General features: G+C 43.4%; 1 protein-coding gene across 4 annotated transcripts in view; it reads left to right on the forward strand.

Annotated features, from left to right (window-relative positions):
* NAALADL2 (N-acetylated alpha-linked acidic dipeptidase like 2) overlaps positions 1–23,577 on the forward strand; it is a 784,863-nt gene that overhangs the window by 631,151 nt on the left and 130,135 nt on the right. For all 4 annotated transcript variants that reach the window (XM_035134128.3, XM_035134127.3, XM_035134124.3 and 1 more), the window contains one exon: positions 7,302–7,448. In XM_035134128.3, coding sequence (XP_034990019.3) covers positions 7,302–7,448 — 147 coding nt within the window. The remainder of the gene's footprint in view (positions 1–7,301; positions 7,449–23,577) is intronic.

A 23,577-nucleotide genomic window follows, 5' to 3' on the forward strand; every position in this document is an offset into this window, starting at 1 on the left:
ATAGCTTCTTGTGTCCCTGTGGTTCAAGGGCAGATGTGCTGTCTGAATCTGGAGCCAAATGGGCTACACTCAGGCAAGGTAGTGCCACTAAATATTGCCAGATGCTCCAAGATGAAGGCTTGGTCACAGTCTGCCAACACTAGGAGGCAAGAAACCTGCTGAGCAAAGCTGCTGATAAGTTGTCAGTTAAGCTGTGGCCAGAGGCAGGCAAATGTTTGTAGTCACTGGACTTCAGGTGTACATTTGCTAGAGCAAGAAGAGTTCTCACTGGATGCAGTCCTAAAGTAGCCATCAGGGTATGAACAGTAAATGTCTTCCAGAGTAAGACAGAGTCAGTTTTACCCTTGATTAGGAAAGCCAATGAAGGGACCCAGGTGGCGCTGTGGTTAAACCACTGAGCCTAGGGCTTGCTGATCAGAAGGTCGGCGGTTCGAATCCCTGTGACGGGGTGAGCTCCCGTTGCTTGGTCCCAGCTCCTGCCAACCTAGCAGTTCGAAAGCACGTCAAAATGCAAGTAGATAAATAGGAACCGCTACAGTGGGAAGGTAAACGGTGTTTCCATGTGCTGCTCTGGTTTGCCAGAAGCGGCTTTGTCATGCTGGCCACATGACCTGGAAGCTATACGCCGGCTCCCTCGGCCAATAATGCGAGATGAGCGCGCAACCCCAGAGTTGGTCACAACTGGACCTAATGGTCAGGGGTCCCTTTACCTTTTAGGAAAGCCAAGGGAGGTCGCAAGAAGGCCTTAACCAGTTCCTGCACACTTGACAGTATTCATCATAGATATTTGCTGTTAATGATAGAGAAGTTGTAGCCCCTAATCACTTCTTTACTATGGGATGTGACCACAATCCCATTCATTTCAGCAGCAGCGTCTCTAGCCCCCATTTGGATGTGGTGTTTCTCAAAAAATGGTGCCATTTAATGCAAGGCTGGAGAATAGCAATGCCTATCATCCTTGAACATTGGCCATGTTGGCTAAAGCTGGTGGGAGCTAACAACAACAGGAAGGCCCCAAGTTGCTCGGTCCTGAATTAATGAATATTGTCAGGCAATGACCCAAAGGTTCTCCTTTGTGGGGAGATGACCTGGTAATGCTCCTTTTTTGTGTGCATACCATTTCCCCCCAGCCGGTGTCCTGTGTGGTGGACCTACACTGTTGGGGTCCTGAAGCCTGAATTGTTATGGGGGGCCCCTTCGCAACCAGCAATAAGGTCTGGGTAACCACTGTTATCTTTTTTTCAATGGGATTGTAGCACCACACCTTTACAATGTCTGTGCTGCTGACTCTCAAACTTTGGGATTGCTGAACTATATACAAAAAAGATTAATCAGTTTGACTCAAATCAATGTAACTCAAACTAGGTCTACTAGACACCCCCCTTTTTTTAAGCAATGTGGACTAAAGTCAATTCTGGGGTCTCTCCTAGTTTCATAGTAGATCTGCCCTGGGGTGTCCTCCTGATATTTTGGAGCACACAACTCCCATCTGCCTCAACAAGGAAGGCTGTGTTGGGAACTGAAACCCAGGGCCGGCCCACTCATGAGACACAGGGAGGCAATCACCTCGGGCTGCAGGATTCACATGGGTAGCAGATGCAGCCTGCAAGGAATGCATCGCCTGCTGCTGCCGTAGCAACAGCTGTGGTGTACTCCTTGGAGGCTGGATCTGCCCCCTCCTCAGCAGTTCCTCCACCCCATGCACCCTCTTGGTGAATAGCAGGCATTGCTGGTCTCCTCCCACCCCTGAGGAGGAAAAGGGGGCTGTTTTCTGAGGTTTCCTGGGCTCTGGATCCTTCCAGCATGACCCAGAGTGGGCCCCTCCCCACCTTTACCTCTTTTGATTCTCTCTTCAACCATCATGAAAGGCTGATTTGATTCCCCCACCTTGTTCCTGATGTAGATCTTCATTCACTCCTCCTTCCCTGGTGGGGGGGCTACCATTTTGTGGTTCGCCTCAGGTGCCAAAATGTCTTGAACAGGCCCTCCCGGAGTCCAGAACATCTGGGAGACACCAAGTGATTGGTGTATATGAGCAGAATATTTCACAGCACTGTCTCTCCTCCAATATTGGAGCCTTCTAATTGACTTTTCCCTCTGACCCCTGAATTTATTCTTTACTTCTATGTAAATGTCCTCAGAACTAAGGAGTCAAGGCTTCTATAACCAAAGTTAAATAGTATTTCTCAGGTTTATGTTTTTACAGGGCCATTTATATTCTGATACTTAGTGCAATAAAAAGTTGAACTAAGCAGTTAGGCATTGAGATACAAGTACTATTGATCTTGTACACCAATGTCACAAATTCATCAATATTGCGTACATGAGGGATGATGCTATTTAATAAAAATACTGCTCAGCACTACATAATTACATTATAAAATTTTAAACACCCCTTGTTGCTATTGGAAATTCATTTTCCATATTATAAAATACTTTATCTCGTTACTCATAAGCAGTATTTTGTTCATCAGCCAGAGATGAGAAAAACCCCTTAACATTTTTTGGAGAAAGATGCAAGCCCTTAGGCATCATCTTGAAAATTATGTCTCGTTTGTACCTCACCTTCTTCTACATTCAAGACAACTTTTACATAGTGCATAAAAATGTGAAAATATATTTAGAGACTGGAGAACCCTCCAAGTTTCTCCTCCAATTGGATGGGGGGGGGGGTTCCAATCCTTCCACGCCAAATCTGAAATGTCTCTCTCCCTCTCCTCTCCATCCATCAGCCCAAAAGAAGGGATCCTGGGCACAATGCATTCTGGGAACAGTAGTTCTTTCAGCACTCCCTGCAGTTAAAACTAGAGTTGCCATATTTCAAAAGATAAAAGCCAGGACACCCAGAAAGTTGTTGAGCTTTTCTTAGGAAGACCTCAAAATTGTAGAGCTTTTTTTTTAGAACCCATGACAAAGCGCCACCTTTCAGAATCCCCACCCCACCCCGATGTCAAGTCTGCCTTTCAAATCCTGGTAATGTCTGGGAAAATCCTAATTAAAAGTCTTCCTCTGGGTGGGGAATTCTTTGGCCTTCCAGATGTTGTTAGACTCCACCTCCCATCAGCCTCACCAAGCAGTGCCAAAGCTCGGGGCTGATGGGAGTCATAGTCCAAACCCCCCGGAAGGTGCCAAAGCTGGGGAAGGCTACTGGTACTTGTTCTCTTGCTACTGAACAATCATTTGAGGGCCAGAGCATGCAGCTGAAGCTGGCCAGATTGCTGACAAGGGGGGAATTGCAAGTGGCAACATCTAATTGAAATGAATTCCTCCCGCATTACCATTCCCTCTGAACGTATCCTTTAAAAGATGCTGTGCGCAGTGTAGCAAACAGGAATGCCATACGGTGTGCCTGATAAAATCTGGCAGCATTACAATAATCAGAACGCCGAGCAGCAAAAGCTAGAGAAACCGGCTTGAAAAAGTGAGCTAAATGCATTGGCAAATTAATTAATGTTAACAATCCATCTTCTCTCTTCTTGCCCCTGGAATTTCCCGGTGTGCTTAGAATTTTTCAGAGAAGAGAATGTGCTTGAACAGCTGATGCCAAGATGTTAAACTGATCCCCAAGCAAATACCTTCGCCTCCTCGGATCGCTGTGTTTGTCACTGTCTCCTGCATTAAGGAAAGATGTAAAGTTCCTTATATAGGGCTGCTTCCCACTTTATCAACCGCTCCCGCCCCCACTCTGGGTTTGAGTTGGTTTGAGTCCCATCTGAAATGAGAGGGTTTTTTAAGCAAAAGGACGTAGCTCGGTGGTAGAGTATCTGCTTTGCATGAACGAAAGATTCATGTTCAGTTCCTGGTATCACCTGGTGAGGTTGGAAATGTCCTCTCTCTAACATCCTGGAAATCCTCAGTGAATCAAGATGAATAACACTGAGCTGGACAGACCAGCTATCTGCCTTGGAATGAGGACCAGATGGCAGCATCACGAGAACAGGCCTTTTCTGTGGTTGTTCCCCATTTGTAGAACGCTCTCCCCAGAGAGGCCCGCCCAGTGCCTTAGTTACGTATTGTTAGGTGCCAGGCAAAAGCATTCCTCTTCTTCCAGGCCTTCGGCTAATTAAACAATCAATGACCTTTTAAACTGTTGCAGGGGGTGGGTGCTGGTACAGTGGTGCCTCGACATACGAATTTAATCTGTTCTGAAGGCAACATCGTAGGTCGAAAAATTCGTAAGTCGAAAAGCGCCATTGGAAACGTGATTTCCCATAGGAATGCATTGGAAACGAAAAAATCTGTAAGTCAAAGCAAAGCAAAGTCGGAAAAACCCTATCGCCGCGGTTTCCATTGGGGTGTCGAGAAATTCGTAAGCGTGCGGCCATTTGCCCCACTTGTAAGTCGAATAATTCAGTTGTCGAGTCGTTCGTAAGTCGAGGTACCACTGAATTTATTTTTGTGGTTTTTTTAATTGTTAACTTTGGCCACCTCATGAGAAGAGAAGACTCCCTGGAAAAGACCCTGATGTTGGGAAAGATTGAGGGCACTAGGAGAAGGGGACGACAGAGGACGAGATGGTTGGACAGTGTTCTCGAAGCTACGAAAATGAGTTTGACCAAACTGCGGGAGGCAGTGCAAGACAGGAGTGCCTGGCGTGCTATGGTCCATGGGGTCACAAAGAGTCGGACACGACTAAACGACTAAACAACAACAACAACAATTGTTAACTGCCCTTTGATCTTCAGGGTAGTGTAGAAGTTAAGTAAAGAAGTAAATAAAAAAATAAATATTAGGGTTATGGAAACTTTAGAGTGTCTCTGTGTGTGATGTAATAAGTAAAGTACTGAATGGGTGTGGTGGGGACATATTCTTGATGCCATATCAAACTTGGCATAAGTTTGAGGGCAAGTCAGACTCAAGGTAAGTACTTAGAAATTGTGTGGCTATTCTAAAGTATATCTAGTGAAGGACTGCAACATTTCTTTAAAATAAAGTAGTTTAATTCTTCTCTTTCAGTGACTGCTTAAGTGATTTAGCATGCCACTATCCCCATTAACCAACAGATCAGTTTTCTCTGTGCCACAATACAAGGCATGCATGTTTCTATAACAGGATTGAGGGAGTGTAAGTTTTTTAAAAAGAAAAAGAAAAAAAGGGAAGGAATCTGCATTTCTAAACTGGCACACAGTGTGAGGTTGTTAAATATATTTCGGAAGTGTTTGTAAACTCTGATTCAAGAAAGCTCAAGAGGGTAAAGATAAATTAAGAACCAAGGAGTGAGGGGTTTGGTTGAACAGGAATCCGCTGCTATCTGAAGCAGTTTGCTAAGTTTGATTGCGTGCTTTAACAGCAAGTCTGTGGAACTGGTGACCCACCAACCCAAACACCTCTGGGAGGTCCTTTCCCAATTCTACGTATCCAGTATACCAAGGGCACTGTAAACCAGCCTTACTTGAACTGCAAAAACAGGGACACTGTCAAGTGTCCGGCAAGCCATGTGACTTATTTTTCAGGCTATTTTTAGGCTTGGTGGGCCACAACTTGTGAAGACTGGCCTGAGGTCACTTGCTGCCTTCTGGGCTCTGCTGTCTGTTCAACACAACAGCAGTACATATGATTTTTAATTTTGTGAAAGTTTCAAACAGCTGGCTTTGCCTTCTTTTTTTGCCCATAATTTTATTGCTTTCTTCTTTCTGGAAACCTCTTTGCTTTCTTTTCATGATCAGACAAGATAGAATTTAATGAAATAAATGAACAATAAATAACTGCAGGGTGCTCAAGCAGCTGGGCGGGAGGGCACTATGTCAACCATGATAAGTGGCCATGCAGATGTTGCAGCTGTGCATGGATGGTATGCTGGAACCCCTCCTGAAATCTCCAGCTTGTATTAATCTTTTACACCTTGACACCAAGGTATGATAAGAGATGTCTATGCATTGGCACAGGTATAGGCAAACTCCAACCCTCCAGATGTTTGGGACTACAATTCCCATCATTCCTAGCTAACAGGACCAGTGGTCGGGGATTATGGGAATTGTAGTCCCAAACATCTGGAGGGCCAGAGTTTGTCTATGCCTGCACTTGCAGATGTATGCATGTAGGTGCGATGTAGAATTGGAAAATGTGCATATTCAGGTTTCCCATGTACCTACCATGTACATCTGTAGATACATAATACATGGGTGACACTGTGGTCTAAACCACTGAGCCTCTTGGGCTTGCTGATCAGAAAGCGGGCAGTTTGAATCCCTGTGACGGGGTGGAAGGGACATTACTCTGCCCCAGTTCTCGCCAACATAGCAGTTCGAGAGCATGCCAGCGCAAGTAGATAAATAGGTACCACTGTGGCGGGAAGGTAAACGGCGTTTCCGTGTGCTCTGGCTTCTGTCACGGTGTTCCGTTGCACCAGAAGTGGTTCAGTCATGTTGGGCACATGACCTGGAAAGCTGTTTGTGGGCAAAGGCCAGCTCTCTCGGCCTGAAAGCGAGATGAGTGCCACTCCCCATAGTCGTCTTTGACGGGACTTAACTGCCCAGGGGTCCTTTACCTTTTTACATAATACCATATCAACTGAAAGGTCTACAGACCTTCTGTTTAGACATTAAGCTAAGGGTGGGAACACTGGGTATGGTCCCACTCCCTCTTCCACATATTTCAGGTGGAGGGAACTTGTGTTTTGCATTGACCTTTGGGGCACCCTATTTTCTAGCTGTTCAGCGGTCTCCCTCAGGAGGTTGTGGAGTCTCCTTCCTTGGAGGTTTTGAAGCAAAAGTTAGATGGCCATCTGCCATGTATGATCTAGCTGAGGCTGCTGCATTGTAGGGGGTTGAAATAGATGGCTCTTAGGGTCCCTTCCAACTCTACAATTCTATGATTCTATGAGATCTTGACTACAACATTTCTGACCATAGGGTCTGCAGACTATAGGCATCTGTATGAAAAACCGAGGCACACTAAGTGTACGTAACGTGTACACTCCAAAAGTAGGATGATTTTGCACAGCCTGATCACATCCATGTTTCCAGGGGCCCTTGGAATGCCCACCCCTCCCCCAATTATCACTATCATTACTATTAATTTCTATACCGGTTTATATTTTTGAGAAACCAACTCAAAGTGGTTTACAACACGCTAAAACATCAAATAAGACAGTGCAGAATGAAGCATTACTAAAGAAAGACATGTACATTTTTTAAATACATTCATTTAAATTATAGAATTGCTGACCAAATCTGTAGGCATGCTGGTGGTTAATGCGCTTAGGAAAATATCACCTACATTTGCTGTAGTTTTGATAAACTTAATATAGCTGTACGTGCAACTCTCCAAACTAACCTTGAATCTAATTTTATGTGTTTCAGAGGCACAACTTCACCTGTCTTGGGCAAGACAAATGTGCAGAATCTAATGTCAGTTCCGTGCAAATGCAAGGCGATTCTGATTATTTCATCAACCATCTGGGGGTCCCGGCTCTGCAATTTTCATACCAAGATTCGACAGCATTAGAGGTAATTGCTAATGAAATCACCAGATAGGATAGGCTAATCAGAAAGCCAAATCTGGCTTCCCTCAGCAATTTCTGCCCCTATCAAGTAGATGGCTTGTCAGAAGCTGCTGGCTCATTTGTTTGCTTCTCTTGAAAGGTATGGATGTATCCTGCAGAATACTAGGTCTCATCAGCTCTCTCGAAGTGCATGTCATGTTCCATTGGAAAGGGAAATATGTGCTGTCTTTTGCATTTTCACGCAGGCAATCATAACAAGGAAATTGCTGCAGCAGGATTAACATCGGAACATAATTGTAATATTCACAGCAACATGGGATGTGCAATGTGGGTTTTTTGTGGGTTTTTTTTTTTTGCTGTTTTACACTGAAAGATGGGCTTGTGTGCTGTCCCTGATATTAAACACAAGAGGATTATATGTATACAAAGCATTCCTTGCCTAGGAAATATTGGGACAGGAGAGGAATATATGAGTGAGTGGAGAGAAGAAAAATGATACCAGTATTTCTAGGGAGCTTAAATATGTTAAAGGATTATTATCACCACCCCCATCACCATAATTTATTGCCACAATGATTTCTTTTACCTCCCTTCCAAGTTTTACGAGCAAACTGTTGCAGCACCAGGAGTTCCGAGATATCAGCCTATGCACTTTAATAGCAACCCTGGTGTGTGTGTGTGTGTGTGTGTGTGTGTGTGTGTGAGAGAGAGAGAGAGAGAGAGAGAGAGAGAGAGAGAGAGAGAGAGAGAGATTTTGGATCGGGACAGCAGCACTGGGAGAGAGTTAACCCCTTCTGCAACTCCAAAAACACACTCTCTTTTTTTACAGTCTGAAGTGCCCCCTCCCCCTTCTGATTTGCCCTGCAGGAAAAACACGTAGGTACAATTCAGCTCAGCCCTCCCTGCTCCAGTCCCAATCTGAATAATCCAATTTCACCAGTCTGCCCTCTGTGCGCCCCACTCCCACCTGCCCTTAGATGCTATTAGCATTTTCTTTTAAAGGCAAGTGAGTGCTGGTCAAGGGGCTCCCAAACTACTCTGGCCTAAACTGGAACCAAATTGAGTTTGGAGGATTTTTGTTTCTTGTCTTTTTTTTTTAAATAAAAAAATAAGAAAGAAAAGAAATGAGAGCAGATGACATGACATAATTTATTGTTATAAATGATAGATGCTGTTGGATGTAGAGCATTTGGAGGGAAATGAAGTTGGCAATCCCTATCCCTATTTAGGGTTTTTAATGTTTGCAAGATAGTACAATTTCAAAGTGAAATGTGAAGATGTTTCACATTTACAAACGACAACAAGGGTAACTTTGTCTTGGCTCCGAGTTTACAACAATGCCCCCAGCACAACGGGCATCTGGCAGAGGAGGCACTCCTGTATATGTTCTAGAGAGCCAGCATGGTGTAGCGGTTAAGAGCGGTGAACTCGTAATCTGGTGAACCGGGTTCCCGTCTCTGCTCCTCCACATGCAGCTGCTGGGTGACCTTGGGCTACTCACACTTCTCTGAAGTCTCTCAGCCTCACTCGCCTCACAGAGTGTTTGTGGGAGTGGAAGGGAAAGGAGATTGTTAGCCACTTTGAGACTCCTTAAGGGGAGTGAAGGGACGCGGGTGGCGCTGTGGGTTAAACCACAGAGCCTAGGGCTTGCCGATCAGAAGGTCGGCGGTTTGAATCCCCGCGACAGGGTGAACTCCCGTTGCTCGGTTCCAGCTCCTGCCAACCTAGCAGTTCGAAAGCATGTCAAAGTGCAAGTAGATAAATAGGTACCGCTACAGCGGGAAGGTAAACAGTGTTTCCATGCACTGCTCTGGTTCACCAGAAGCGGCTTTGTCATGCTGGCCACATGACCTGGAAGCTGTATGCCGGTTCCCTTGTCCAATAACACGAGATGAGCACCTCAGCCCCAGAGTCGGTCACGACTGGACCTAATGGTCAGGGGTCCCTTTACCTTTACCTTTAAGGGGAGTGAAAGGCGGGATATCATGTTCAAACTCCTCCTCCTCTTCTTCTTGCTACACTAGAATGCACTAGAATGCTGAATGTTGGAAGATTCAGGGCAGATAAAAGAAGGCACATTTACACAGTGCATAGTTGAAAGATGGAATTCCCTCCCACATGAGGCAGTCATAGCCACCAACGTACATGACTGTAAAAGATAATTCGACAAATTCATGGAGGAAAGGGCTATGCTCTGACTCTATAGTCAAAGGCAGTAATGCAGGCATCCCCAAACTTCAGCCCTCCAGATGTTTTGGACTACAATTCCCATCTTCCCTGACCACTGGTCCTCTTAGCTAGGGATCATAGGAATTGTAGGCCAAAACATCTGGAGGGCCGCAGTTTGGGGATGCCTGCAGTAATGCATCTGAATGCCTGTTGCTAGAAATCACAGGAGGGGCGGGGGAACAATTCCTCTTGTGCTCAAATCTTGCTTGTGGATCCCACAGTCATCTGGTTGGCCACTGTGAGAACACAGCCATTCACCTGATCCATCAAGCTCCTCGTATGTCCTTATGCGCATATGAAAGCAGAATACTTGGGAAAAGATGGATCTGCATCTGTGGTAACATACCCAATATTTTAAATGTGTTTACTGTCATTGTCCTTTCGGAGAAGTTGCATTTTTTAAAAAAAATAATTATTATTTCTTCCATGCACATTCCATTACCCGCCTAAATGGAAAGCTCAAATCGAGTAGCGGGAGCTTGGAACCCGTTGTGCATTGGCATCTGCACCACTAATTTGCCCATAATTAAATTTCCGCGAATGCAGAGCAATCTCTGGGTTTGCCAAATGGCGGAGTCATTTCTTCCACCCTGCCCAAGCCCCCCCCCCCACTCCACACAGAGACATTTTATAAGAAATGGTTGCGTTAATTGAAACGTCTGTAGATGGTATCCTTTCTTTTTAGCAAGGAGGCTTTTCAATTTGTAAAACACTGTTGCACCTTATTAGGAAAATCATTCTGTTTCAGATTAAGTATAAGGCAGAGGTTGTCGTAAAAAGAAATGGAAAAGCAGATGTTCTTTGATTAAGAGTGCAATGTTTATGACAGGCTTGTGGTCCAATGCTCATTTCTTTTGTCACTTAACAGCTGTTCTATGTAACTTCCGTTCCAGAGCTGTGTGTTCACTAATCTATATAAGAATCTATGGGCTCCGATGACATCAAAGCATGCACAGAAGCCATTTTTCTTTCAGTCATCTATGAGAGAGAGAGCGAAACAGACAGACAGACAGACAGACAGACAGACTTAACCTTTCTGAAGTACAAGAACTCAGGGCAGTAGACAAACTTAAAAACAACAACAACACAACATTATTTCATACAATTGCAATTGATTAATAGAGAAACTCTGCCATTTTGAATTAACTTTTTTTGGGGGGGGGGAACAGGGCCAGATTTAGGTTTGATGAGGCCCTAAGCTACTGAAGGTAATGGGGCCCTTTATGCGTCCAGCTGTCCTTTGTCAACAACAATTTCTCGCTGTTTTTTGTGTTGAATATATACTATATGGTAATTTATGGACCTAATAGGTATCTAAAGCCATTTGCATATAACAAAATATGTATTTTATCAAAGTAATTGTTGAACTGAAATACAATTAAGAATGGGAAACCGCAATTCGCAAGACGAATTTTTCGCAAAACGAATTCGTCTTGCGAGTCACCATCAGATCGCAAGACGCATTCGTTTTGTGAAAAATTCGTCTTGCAGGGCATTCGTCTTGCGAGGTACCACCGTATATGTCTTTGATTATACATATGTGTACTGTTTAGGTACACTCAACCACTCTGATCAGCAGAACTGGCCCTGTTGCATTTGCCATACAATACTCATTCTGCACTTGAGGAGTGGGAATCACTTGTTTAGTGGGGTAGCACTGTGGTCTAAACTACTGAGCCTCTTGGACTTGCCGATCGGAATGTTGGCGGTTCGAATCCCCACGACGGGGTGGGCTCCCGTTGCTCTGTCCCAGCTCCTGCCAACCTAGCAGTTTGAAAACACGTCAAAGTGCCAGTAGATAAATTCCAATTGATTTCTCAGATAAAATGTCTCCATCAGCAATATGTTTTGAACCTGTGTATAAGACTATGTGGTCAGGCCTCCTTGAAATATTACACACTGCCATGAATAGCCAGAGGCAGATGTGATAGCGGGGCAGGGAAGCATAGCCAAATCTTCCTTCCCACCATAGTGGAGGAATCAGAAAGGGTATTGTTCAGCCTGAATGGGAGACCTGCCGCCGATCATAAATTGTAAGGCAGACGGGCCAAACCTCATCTCCTTTTAAGTAGTTAAACCATTGTTGCAACCGATGACAAAACGGGAACATTTTCTCTGGTCCCCAATTAAGTCTTTAAAAAGGCTAATCTTAAAGAGAATATTATTGGCATAATTGTCCCCAAAGACCTGGTATAGATCTTTTTGGAAAAGACTGATGATTATCCATTGCTTTTATTGCATTAAAAAAATTGACCTTGACTTATCACTGCAAAAATGAATTAAGGCAAGGCGTCAAATTTAAGTTGCCAAGGAGGATATAGTGCTTCTGTTGATTTTCTTAGGGAGGGGAGGTGCTCTGAGCTTCATTTAACGGCCTTTTCCTCATGACCTCCTACATAAAACCTCCCTCAAAGCTGCCTTTTATATCTATTGATTATATGCCCCCCAATTAATTATGAATGAGAACACCTCTACTAATCTTTGGTTTGTAATTATAATTTTAATTCCTTTGTAGTTAATCTTTTATATATGTTTGACTATTCTTACTTTATGCATAACAATTAAAATTAAGAGCCAGATCATTGGCTCTCGGTGCAGTTACATCTCCCCTGTGCCAAGTTCATAAGCGGCTTCCACTCTACAAGAAGTCATCCCGGTCTGTCTGAGTAGGGTTTCAAGCACCAGGCAAGGTAAAAGGTAAAGGACCCCTGGAGGGTTAAGTCCAGTCAAAGGCGACTATGGGGTTGCGGTGCTCATTTCGCTTTCAGTCCGAGAGAGCCGGCGTTTGTCTGGGTCATGTGGCCAGCATGACTGAACCACTTCTGGCGCAACGGAATACTGTGATGGAAGCCAGAGCACATGGAAATGACATTTACCTTCCTGCCGGAGTGGTACCTATTTATCTACTTGCACTGGCGTGCTTTTGAACTGCTAGGTTGGCAGGAGCTGGGACCGAGCAACGGGAGCTCACTCCGTCGCGGGGATTCGAACCACCAACCTTCCGATCGGCAATCCCAAGAGGTTTAGACCACACTGCCACCTGTGTCCAAGCAGCATGTGGCTCTTTCCTTTATCCATACAGGTCATCAAACACAGGTGCCCTTCTTCTCAAAGGAAAGGAACATGAAGCATAATAAATCTGGGGCAGATGGCATGATAGCGTGCAGAGCCTATACTGCACAATTGTAAATCTCTGTGCTAACAGAGCAAATTCATGGGATGCCACCCGTTTTCCCTCTCTCTTTACTTTCCTTAACAATACTGGTCCCTGAACCTGAAAAATAATTAAAAGGAGAGCAAGAAAGTGTCACATTAAGCAGAACGTGCAGTTTGGCACTATGTCCTGTGTTTTTGCTGGGTGGCCGCTCCTTATCAGTATCTGACACCTGACATGATGGAGCCTTGGAGCACTAGGCCTGGTGCTCAGAAGTTGCTGCCCCAGTCTCCCACCTCTGTTCGGCTGCTGCATTTAACCTGAACTGTGCAGAATCTGGAGGCGGAAGAAAGCTAAATGCTTAACAAAATGCCTGTGTAGGCAGGCGGATGGGTTTTTTACTTAAGAGCAAACTTGCTAGTGGCCATTAGATTCTGATTAGCTTTATTATTGAGTATATTATAGGTCATGTGGACAGTTAATCTTGGATAATCTCCACACAGTTTTCAATTATTAATTAACATTTCCCCCTGAAAATGGCTTGGTGGCTCAGAGCTTATGCTATATGCTGTCACGCAGTGTCACAAATTATCCCCAGTAATGATTTGAGGAGGCTAAATGGCTTTTCTTGAGACTATGAGGCCTCTCCTTAACGTCTTTCTAATACTCATGCACCGGTGTAGTTTCATACCTTGGGGAGGTGGGGGAGTATAGAACTTAGGCAGTCCAAAAAACAAACTTACTTCCTCCCCATCCATTTTTTTTCCTAGTTACATCCCCCCCCCGTTTGACTCAGTGCAAAAATATTATACTGCTAATACAGTGTGTGTGTGTGTGTGTGTGTGTGTGTGTGTGTGTGTGTAGCATTCCTATGCATTATAAATGCATGGATTGTAAGTTCGGCAGTGTGTCTGGATGTCCTAGGCTGCTCAGATGACAAGACTCCCCTCTTGGCCTTGTGCTACAGGAAAGCAGAACAATATGTTTGGTTCCTGCTTGGCTGCCCGAGTTGTCAGAAGAAGATGTAAAACCACCTTAGGGTTTACACCAACCATAGCCTTTTCTTGTTCTGCAAGGAAGCAGAGGTTTAGGACAAGTTTTCCTTCATCTACAGAAGCCACCTTCCCAGGTTGACAGGCCCCATCCTTTGCTATAACTGTTGTTATTTCTCTCTCTCTCCCTCTCCCTCTCCTGCTCTCTTTCTCTCCAGGGTATCCTTTTCCCTTCCTTCCTTCCTTCCTTCCTTCCTTCCTTCCTTCCTTCCTTCCTTCCTTCCTTCCTTCCTAGCTTTTACACCATCCTCATTGCCATGGCGACTGAGTTTACAAAGCCACCAGTAAACAGATTTCTCTTTTGCTTGTGCATTGATTCAAGCTATTGCTATAAGAGATTAACAAAATGTTGAGAATGTAGTTCAAAACAAAGAATGGAATTAAACACTCTAACTATTACGGACGTTCCATCTTTTATAAACCTCTATCATTTATATCTCCTTTGCCTCTGAGTTATCTTAACAACAGCAACCCAAATCCTTTAGCCTTTATTCATATAGAAAACGACCCAAACTCACTCCTAAACCTGAGTGTTTTATAATAATAATATAATAATATATTATTTATACCCCGCCCATCTGGCTGTGTTTCCCCATCCACTCTGGGCCGCTCCCAACAGAATATTAAAAATACAATAAAAAAGCAAACATTAAAAAATTCCCTAAACAGGGCTGCCTTCAAATGTCTTCTAAAAGTCAGATAGTTGTTTATGTCCTTGACATCTGGTGGGAGGGCGTTCCACAGGGCAAACGCCCTCTGCCTGGTTCCCTGTAACTTGGCTTCTCGCAGCGAGGGAACCGCCAGACAGCCCTCGGCACTGGACCTCAGTGTCCGGGCAGAACGATGGGGGTGGAGATGCTCCTTCAGGTATACTGAGCCGAGGGCACTTAGGGCTTTAAAGATCAGCAGCAACACTTTGAATTGTGCTCAGAAACATTTTTTGTTTTATTAATGGGCCATGGCCCCAAGTGGAAGTCCTGACTCTAACCTTGACAGCCCTAAAGAGTCTGGATTCAGGAAAGACACTCGTACCCTCGAGAAGTTCTTCCTTGTCATTTGAACTCATTCACTCCATCATCCACATAACAGCAGTTTAAACATTCCAGTAATGCTTGAAATTGTGCAGGCAATGCATGGTTAAATCTCAGAGGCAGTATACGCATTACAGTTAGTGAGCTAGAGGAGATGGAGTCTTCCTGTTGGTGCCTTCATAGATCTTTCAGTACCAAATTACTATTACATATGCAAAATGTGTGTGGTTTTGTTTTTTTTAATGCAAATTGTCATGGCTTGTACATGCCACAGAATTTAACTTATCTTGATGTAGATTTCTTTGTCCCCCTTTCTCTTCCACATTGCCCTGGGCGAAGTTTGATTGAGCCACAGAAGAAAGCCTTCTGCAATGAGAGTGATTCCCCGATAGTTTCCGCATTTACTACAACAGCCTAGGATGGAGAGGATGATTGGCATTTATTAAAAGTGGAAAATAGAGCACAGCCATAATCATCCTTTTCGCTTTTATGCTCTTCCATAATCTAGAGGCATATCCAGCTCTCAAAATAACCAATAGCCATTCTAAAACATTATCTATTTGTTGTTCAACCCTTTCATTCTGACCGTTTCTGATAGCGTTTAGCTTGTAACGTGATGTGCTTTCTTCTGCTGCGATAATAAGGCAGGTAGATCAAGATTATGGCTGGTGTTATTAGTTTGTTTCAGAAAATAATGTGATGTACATTATTAAAAACCAACCTGGATATTTCTCTCTCTCTCTCTCTCTCTCTCTCTCTCTCTCTCTCTCTCTCTCTCTCTCTCTCTCTCCTTATTTATTGATGGATGTAAATTTAGCATGAAGTATTTTATGCTAGCTGTCCAAATTCTGGCGATGTAAGGCTTCCAGGACATTTATTTTTACCACCTAAGTCATAAAAGTTGTTTTCCATATCTTCAGTCAAACGCAAGTACAGGCCAAAAGAAGAAGAAGAAGATGGGGGGAAGCATAAAAAATTCCTTGTTGCGTTACTCCTAGCCTATGCAGAGATACAGTAATATCATGGTCCACAAAGCAAATTAGGTGGGTAAGGGGAGGGAGGGTGGAGATTCAAAGAGGTGTTCGGTTAAAATACACTGAAGAGTCTTGACAGTTGGAAATTGTATCGTCTTTGGAGGGAATGCATAATGATTTTTATTTCATTTGAAATATGCAGAACTTTCTGAAGGTAACTTTCACCCTCTGTTATTACTTTCAAAGCATCCTCTCTCAATAGATACAGGTAGATGATGATAAATAGATATAGATAGATAGATAGATAGATAGAGGTATACATAGATACACTCACAGTTATAATTGCTAAGTGAGCAATTGCTGACATTCTCACTGTTTCCCCACTGATTTACTTTTGTAAAATTTATTTTGCATTATCTTATTTTAATGTTTAGATTCCTTGCTATCTGTACTATGTGACGAATGAGCTGACACAAAGACTCAATCGTACATCTCTGTAAACACTGAAGACATTCCTCAGGGAAGGGAGCATCCTGTTCACGCAGTGCAGGATTTACGTATAAGCTAAACAAGCTGTAGTTTAGGGCCCCACTCTCTTGGGGGCCCCCCAAAAAAAATAAAGAAAAAAAACGACTGGATGTACATTTCCAAAATATAGGATAAAAAACAAATAAAATAAAACATACAGCAACAGTGTTTTGTGTTGTGTAGGCTCCTACGATGCAAGTAATGGCCCCTGCCTGCTAGCCTGCTCCCTAAAATATCACTGGTTTGCTCTTTTCTATATAGAGTCATACCTTGGTTCTCAAACTTAATCCCTTCCGGAATTCTGTTCCAAAACCAAAGCGTTCTGAAACCAAGGTGTGCTTTCCCATAGATAGTAATGCAAAACGGATTAATCCATTCCAGACTTTTAAAAACAACCCCTAAAACATTGTGTTTCACTACTAATATACTTCTTCTTATGGTAATTGTATTTCAGTTCAACAATAACTTTGATTAAATACATATTTTGTTATGGGCCAATGGGTTTAGATACCTATTAGGTCCATAAATAACCATATAGCATATATTCAACACAAAAAACAGGGACAATTTGTTGTTGACAAAGGACAGCTGGACATATAAAGGGTTGCATTACCTTCAGTAGCTTAGGGGCCTCATCAACCTAAATCCGGCCCTGTGTTCACCCCATACTCTCCCCCTTCCCCTGTTATTGGTGTTTTGCACACTTGGGCTATACTGCATCATTTATTTATTTATTTATTTATTTATAACCCCTCCTTTTTAGTTTTATTCCCTTTTGGAGGTGGTTCCTTGTCGTCTGAAAGGAGAAGCCCGTGTGGTGTAGTGGTTAGAGAATTGGACCAGGACCTGGGAGGCCAGGATTCAAATCCCCACTCAACCACAAAGCTCACAGGGTGACCTTGGACCAGTCACTCTCTCTCAACCTAGCCTACCTGACAGGGTTGTTGTGAGCATAAAATGGAGAGGAAGAGAACTGTGTTCACCACCTTGAGGTGCTGGGAGGAAAGGTGGCATATAAATGCAAAGAAAGAAAGAAAGAAAGAAAGAAAGAAAGAAAGAAAGAAAGAAAGAAAGAAAGAAAGAAAAGGATGTTTTACAGCACTAATGTTTTAAAATAAAAAGGCTGCAGGTCAGATGTGACCACTAAATAAAGAAATAAATCTGTTTATTCAAAGCATTTCAAAAGGCTGCCACAACAGCTTACTACTATCAGTGATTAGACCACCCCTGGATTCAAGATTTTAATTTGAAAATACACGTCACAAAAGGAAGGAGGACTGGGGAGGAGGAAGAAAAAATAAATCTCAAGACCCATTCTTAATTACAAAGCTATTGTAAGAAGCAGCTGAGTTCAAGGAAAGTACAAGAGAAATGTTGCTGGTATAGTCATACCTCGCGTTGCGTTAGGTTCATGTCGCGTTAGGTTCATGTTATAATTTTGGCTTGCACACTTCGCACATGTGCGGAAGTGCTCTATTGCGCCACGTGCGTGCGCAGAAGCGGTGCTCTAGTAGCGGACTTTTCGGGGTGCGGACGGCACCCCAGAACGGATCGAGTCCATAACTAGAGGTACTACTGTATTTCAACCAAGCTCTTGAAGTCCTGCACTCTGATCTCTCTCCCTCTCCTATAGCCTGACAGAATGTCTGCTGTAGTTTGCAGCTGAAGGAGGATCCAGAAGATGGTAGTCTTTCAACAGAGGAGAAAAGAGAGGCTGCACAGTCCCATCTCTCTCCATCTCCGAATGTGAAAGTAATATAAAAACAATCTCCAAATATCAATAAAACTTAATTAAGAAATACAGTACAACAGTTACACCTAGAGACTTGACAAAACACGGCAAAGCAGAGAATGACTAATAACCGGCTGAATTAAAGTAGCAATCTGCTTTGCCCTCTGAACACCGACTGAATTAAAAATGTCTCTCAACAAAATTGGCGGGAGTTGAGGAGAGAGAGGTGACCTGTTGGGGGCTCCCGGGGAAGGAATTCCAGAGAGACGGAACAATTACTGAGATGGCTTTTGTGCCCCATCACTCTTATCATGAAGGGACGTGGAGTAACATCTCTTTTGAGGACCTTTTTAAAGAAAGAACGTTTATTTGCAAATATAACAAAGAAAGAGAGAGAGAGAAAACACTGCCAGCTGTCATTAGCCATACAGCCTAAGCTGAGGTTTTTTAAAGGTGGTTCTCAAAACTTTTGGAGCCACTGCCCCCTTGGTTATATGAACTCATCACCAGTGCCCCCTTCTCTCTCTCTCTCTCTCTCTCTCTGTATGTGTGTGTGTGTGTGTATATATATATATATATATATATATATATATATATATATATATATATATATGGTTAAAGCTATGGTTTTCCCAGTAGTGATGTATGGAAGTGAGAGCTGGACCATAAAGAAGGCTGATCGCCGAAGAATTGATGCTTTTGAATTATGGTGCTGGAGGAGACTCTTGAGAGTCCCATGGACTGCAAGAAGATCAAACCTATCCATTCTTAAGGAAATCAGCCCTGAGTGCTCACTGGAAGGACAGATCGTGAAGCTGAGGCTCCAATACTTTGGCCACCTCATGAGAAGAGAAGACTCCCTGGAAAAGACCCTGGTGCTGGGAAAGATTGAGGGCACTAGGAGAAGGGGACAACAGAGGATGAGATGGTTGGACAGTGTTCTTGAAGCCACGAACATGAGTTTGACCAAACTGTGGGAGGCAAGTGCCTGGCGTGCTATGGTCCATGGGGTCACAAAGAGTCGGACACGACTAAACGACTAAACAACAACATATATATATATATATATATATATTCCCCCAGCCACTCTGGGTGGCTTCCAACAAAATATTAAAATACAGTAGTCCGTCAAACATTAAAAGCTTCCCTAAACAGGGCTGCTTTCAGATTTCTTCTAAAAATCTGGTAGTTTTTCTCTCTCTTTGACATCTGGTGGGAGGCCTCTTAAAAAGCATTATTCAAAAAGCAGTTTGCATGATGCAGTCTGTTGGCATCTGTCTGTCTTGGGAGACAATGGAGAGGTGCACCTTTGTTTGTTTAAGTCAAACTGTTGCAAGGTTGTAGCGCTTGCTGTGGCTGTATATACCGATATAGGAGACACATGTTTTGTTGCAGCTAGGGCAGATGAAGGCGTCCATTTGTCCTCTTGCAGATTCAGCATGGTGTTTCCCATGCCAGGAACTTTTACGCACTTCCAGCTCTGGTTTGCCAAATCATTTAACGCTTCAGTTTTGCATAGGTGCCATAGCCGCTTTTCCTGTTACCCTTATCAAAAATGACAAGTTCTCCATCCAAGGCAGGAAACTCATGCACAGAGGTCCAAGGAGCTGCTACAGGCATGGCCTCATGTTATCCATATTGATCCTTCATTGCAGTTCTACTATGAGCCTAAAACATACAAAGACTGCTGAGTGTGATGAATATTATATTAGGCCTAGCGAGGCCCAGATTAACAGCAACAAGTTACCAGTGTGACTTCATGGTAGGGTTGGTTTTTATTTCCTTGTCAAGAGCAGGCCCTTGCCCACCAAGTGACAAGCCAAGCTCGGTGTAGGCTACCCTCCAACATTTTTCTGAGGAAAATAGGGATGTCCTAATGAAAAGCAAGGTATTCTGGGAATAGAAACTGGGCCAGCTATTGTAAATCTGGGACTGTCCCTGGAGAATAGGGACATTTGGAGGGTCTGAGGTTCAGCTTGGACAAACACACAAAGTTTTGCGAGTCTGAGCCAGGCAGGTATGGATTGTATGGAGACGTTCTTTATTTTTGATCCTCAAAAGTGCTTCGGCTTTTGAACTGGCCTATACAGACCACGAAAGATACTAATAATAGAAGGATGTCTGCTACCCCCTTGAGCAAAGGCAAAGAAATAAACAAAAGCTCTACTTGCATTCATCACCTGGGGCTTTTTCAGAATAGATTCAGAGCAGGGAGCTAAATGGGTAAGTACCTCTGCATGACCGATGGCTCATGCCAGCTGACTATCTGCAAGCAAGCTAAATAAATAGAACTTTTCTTTTCTTTACCTCTGTGGATCATGGGATTTGTGAATGACACCTAAGCTAGCTCACTTAGAGGTCTGTGTTATAATGGCCCTCCAGAATGACAGAGGGGAAACGAACTTTGCTGTTAGGACCACAGCCAGTCATTAAAATGTGCCCCATTGACATTATTGCTTCCTAGTGGGCATTTTTGCTCCAGCGTTCTATTTAAAGGATATGTATAAAATCCCTGTCGTTTTCTGGATTTCAGATACAAAGGCATGGAACCATAATGGGATGAAGGGAAAATCCAGGGCCAGCTAGCAGCTAGTTGCTCCAATCTCTTTGGCAGTTTCTACTGCCCTGCTGTTAATATTTCTTTTGAGAGGTGAGCTTTTTCTTTCTCTGATCTAAGATGGGCTGAATTCAGAAACCTGGTTATAGCCAGGAGCTGCATGGGAGAGTCAACACTCTCCCAAAGCAAAGTTGCACTCCTGCTAATACTTCTCTGGTGGTTTACTTGACTGCACAATGTTTGTAGTCATTTCTTGATATATCAGGTGTACTGAGAGGGTACTGGAGTAAAAAAGCACATGGGCTCTATTCTGTACCCAGCTTGTTTGTTTCCAACAAGGAAAGAAAGACTCAGAGGAATGCAGAATGCTCCTTATACTAGATCAGACTGCTTGTCTCAATGGACTTTTCTGGAATGATGTTGTAATGTTGTTTCAGCCACAGAGGTGATATGGTTGTTGTTGTTGTTGTTGTTGTTTAGTCGTTTAGTCGTGTCCGACTTTTCGTGACCCCATGGACCATAGTACGCCAGGCACTCCTGTCTTGCACTGCCTCCCCCAGTTTGGTCAAACTCATGTTCGTAGCTTCAAGAACACTGTCCAACCATCTTGTCCTCTGTCGTCCCCTTCTCCTTGTGCCCTACATCTTTCCCAACATCAGGGTCTTTTCCAGGGAGTCTTCTCTCCTCATGAGGTGGCCAAAGTATTGTAGCCTCAGCTTCAGTATCTGTCCTTCCAGTGAGCACTCGGGGCTGATTTCCTTAAGAATGGATAAGTTTGATCTTCTTGCAGTCCACGGGACTCTCAAGAGTCTCCTCCAGCACCATAATTCAAAAGCATCAATTCTTCGGCGATCAGCCTTCTTTATGGTCCAGCTCTCACTTCCATACATCACTACTGGGAAAACCATAGCTTTAACTATACAGACATTTGTTGGCAAGGTGATGTCTCTGCTTTTTAAGATGTTGTCTAGGTTTGTCATTGTTTTTCTCCCAAGAAGTGGCCATGATCTTAGTTTTTTTGATGTTGAGCTTCAGACCATATTTTGCGCTCTCCTCTTCCACCCTCATTAAAAGGTTCTTTAATTCCTCCTCACTTTCTGCCATCAAGGTTGTGTCATCTGCATATGTGAGGTTGTTGATATTGGTGATATGATAGCAATCATCAAATATCTCAAGGGCTGTCACATGGAAGATGGAGCAAGATTGTTTTCTCCTGATCTGGAGGGTAGAACTTGAACCAATGGAGTCAAGTTACAAGAAGTGAGATCCCAACTAAGCTTCAGGAAGAACTTTCTGACATTAAGAGCTGTTTGACAGTGGAATGGACTCCCTCGGGAGGTTAATGTGGACTCTCCTTCATTGGAGGTTTTTAAGCAGAGGTTGGGTGGCTATCTGTCATGGATGCTTCAGTTGAAATTACTACGTTGCAGCAGGATCAGTTGAAGGAACTGGATATGTTTAGCCTGGAAAAGAGGAGATATGACCCTCATCTTAAAATATCTCAAGGGCTGTCACATGGAAGATGGGGCAAGCTTGTTTTCTCTTGCTTCAGAAGGTAGGACCCGAACATGGGGGGTTGGACTAGATGACCCTCAGAGTCCCTTCGAACTCTATAATTCTATAATTTTATGTCAATGTAACTTACAGCCTTTGGTTGGAAGACAAACTGCGGTGGAAGAGAGACAGAGCTGCGTGTGACAAATACAGTGGTACCTCTGGTTAAGAACTTAATTTGTTCCAGAGGTCCATTCTTAACCTGAAACTGTTCTTAACCTGGAGCACCACTTTAGCTGATAGGCATGAACACGAGTTGAAAAAATACAGAAAAATACAAAAATAAAACATACAAAGGGGTTACATATGTGTATGACCCCTGTTCCGCAGATTGTATACAAACACTAAGGTATGTTTTATTTTTGTATTTTTCTGTATTTTTTCAATGTTAAGATATTATGGACCATATAGACTCATGTTCATGCTGGCCATTGGCCTTAATATAATGTATGACATAATTACATAATTAATGATATGTATTTACTTGATTTATTTTTTGTAGTTAAAAAACTGAAGAAGACCAAACCGAAAGAGTATGATTACTTTGGATCACTGTCTCTCATGTCGTTATAGTTTATAAAGATAAAAATAGATATATTTCACCCGTTGGAATTGGTCGACGTGTTGCCTTTTTTTTTTTTTGTATTTTGACTCAAGTCTGCAACACAGGGGTTGTTTCATTAATACAGAGCGAGATGAGTGCACAACCTTGACAGCTTATCAGGACTGTGAGGTTTCAGGCTGGGGAGAGGTTGGGGCACTTCAGGCACGGCGGTGATCCTGTCACTGTACCCAAACTGCTCTGAACTTGCCATTGCCCTGCTCCCTCAACAACTGGCAGTAGAATCATAGAATCGTAGAGTTGGAAGAGACCACAAGGGCCATCCAGTCCAACCCCCTGCCAAGCAGGAAACACCATCAAAGCATTCTTGACATATGCCTGTCAAGCCTCTGCTTAAAGACCTCCAAAGAAGGAGACTCCACCACGCTCCCTGGTAACAAATTCCACTGCTGAACAGCTCTTACTGTCAGGAAGTTCTTCCTAATGTTTAGGTGGAATCTTCTTTCTTGTAGTTTGAATCCATTGCTCCGTGTCCGCTTCTCTGGTAATTGGGGTGCTGTTGCCAAAGGCTCTATGGCTGGATTTATGTATAAGATAAACAAGCTTAGGGGCCCACTCTCTTAGGGGCCCCCAAAAAAATTAAAGGAAAAAAACTTGATGTACATTTCTAAAAATATAAGATAAGAAACAAATAAAACAAAACCTACATACAGCAACAGTGTTTTGTGTTGTTTAGGCTCCTATGATGTAAGCAATGGGC

The sequence above is a fragment of the Zootoca vivipara genome, chromosome 5 (genome assembly GCF_965207765.1).
Source record: "Zootoca vivipara chromosome 5, rZooViv2.hap1.1, whole genome shotgun sequence".
Taxonomy (NCBI): domain Eukaryota; kingdom Metazoa; phylum Chordata; class Lepidosauria; order Squamata; family Lacertidae; genus Zootoca; species Zootoca vivipara.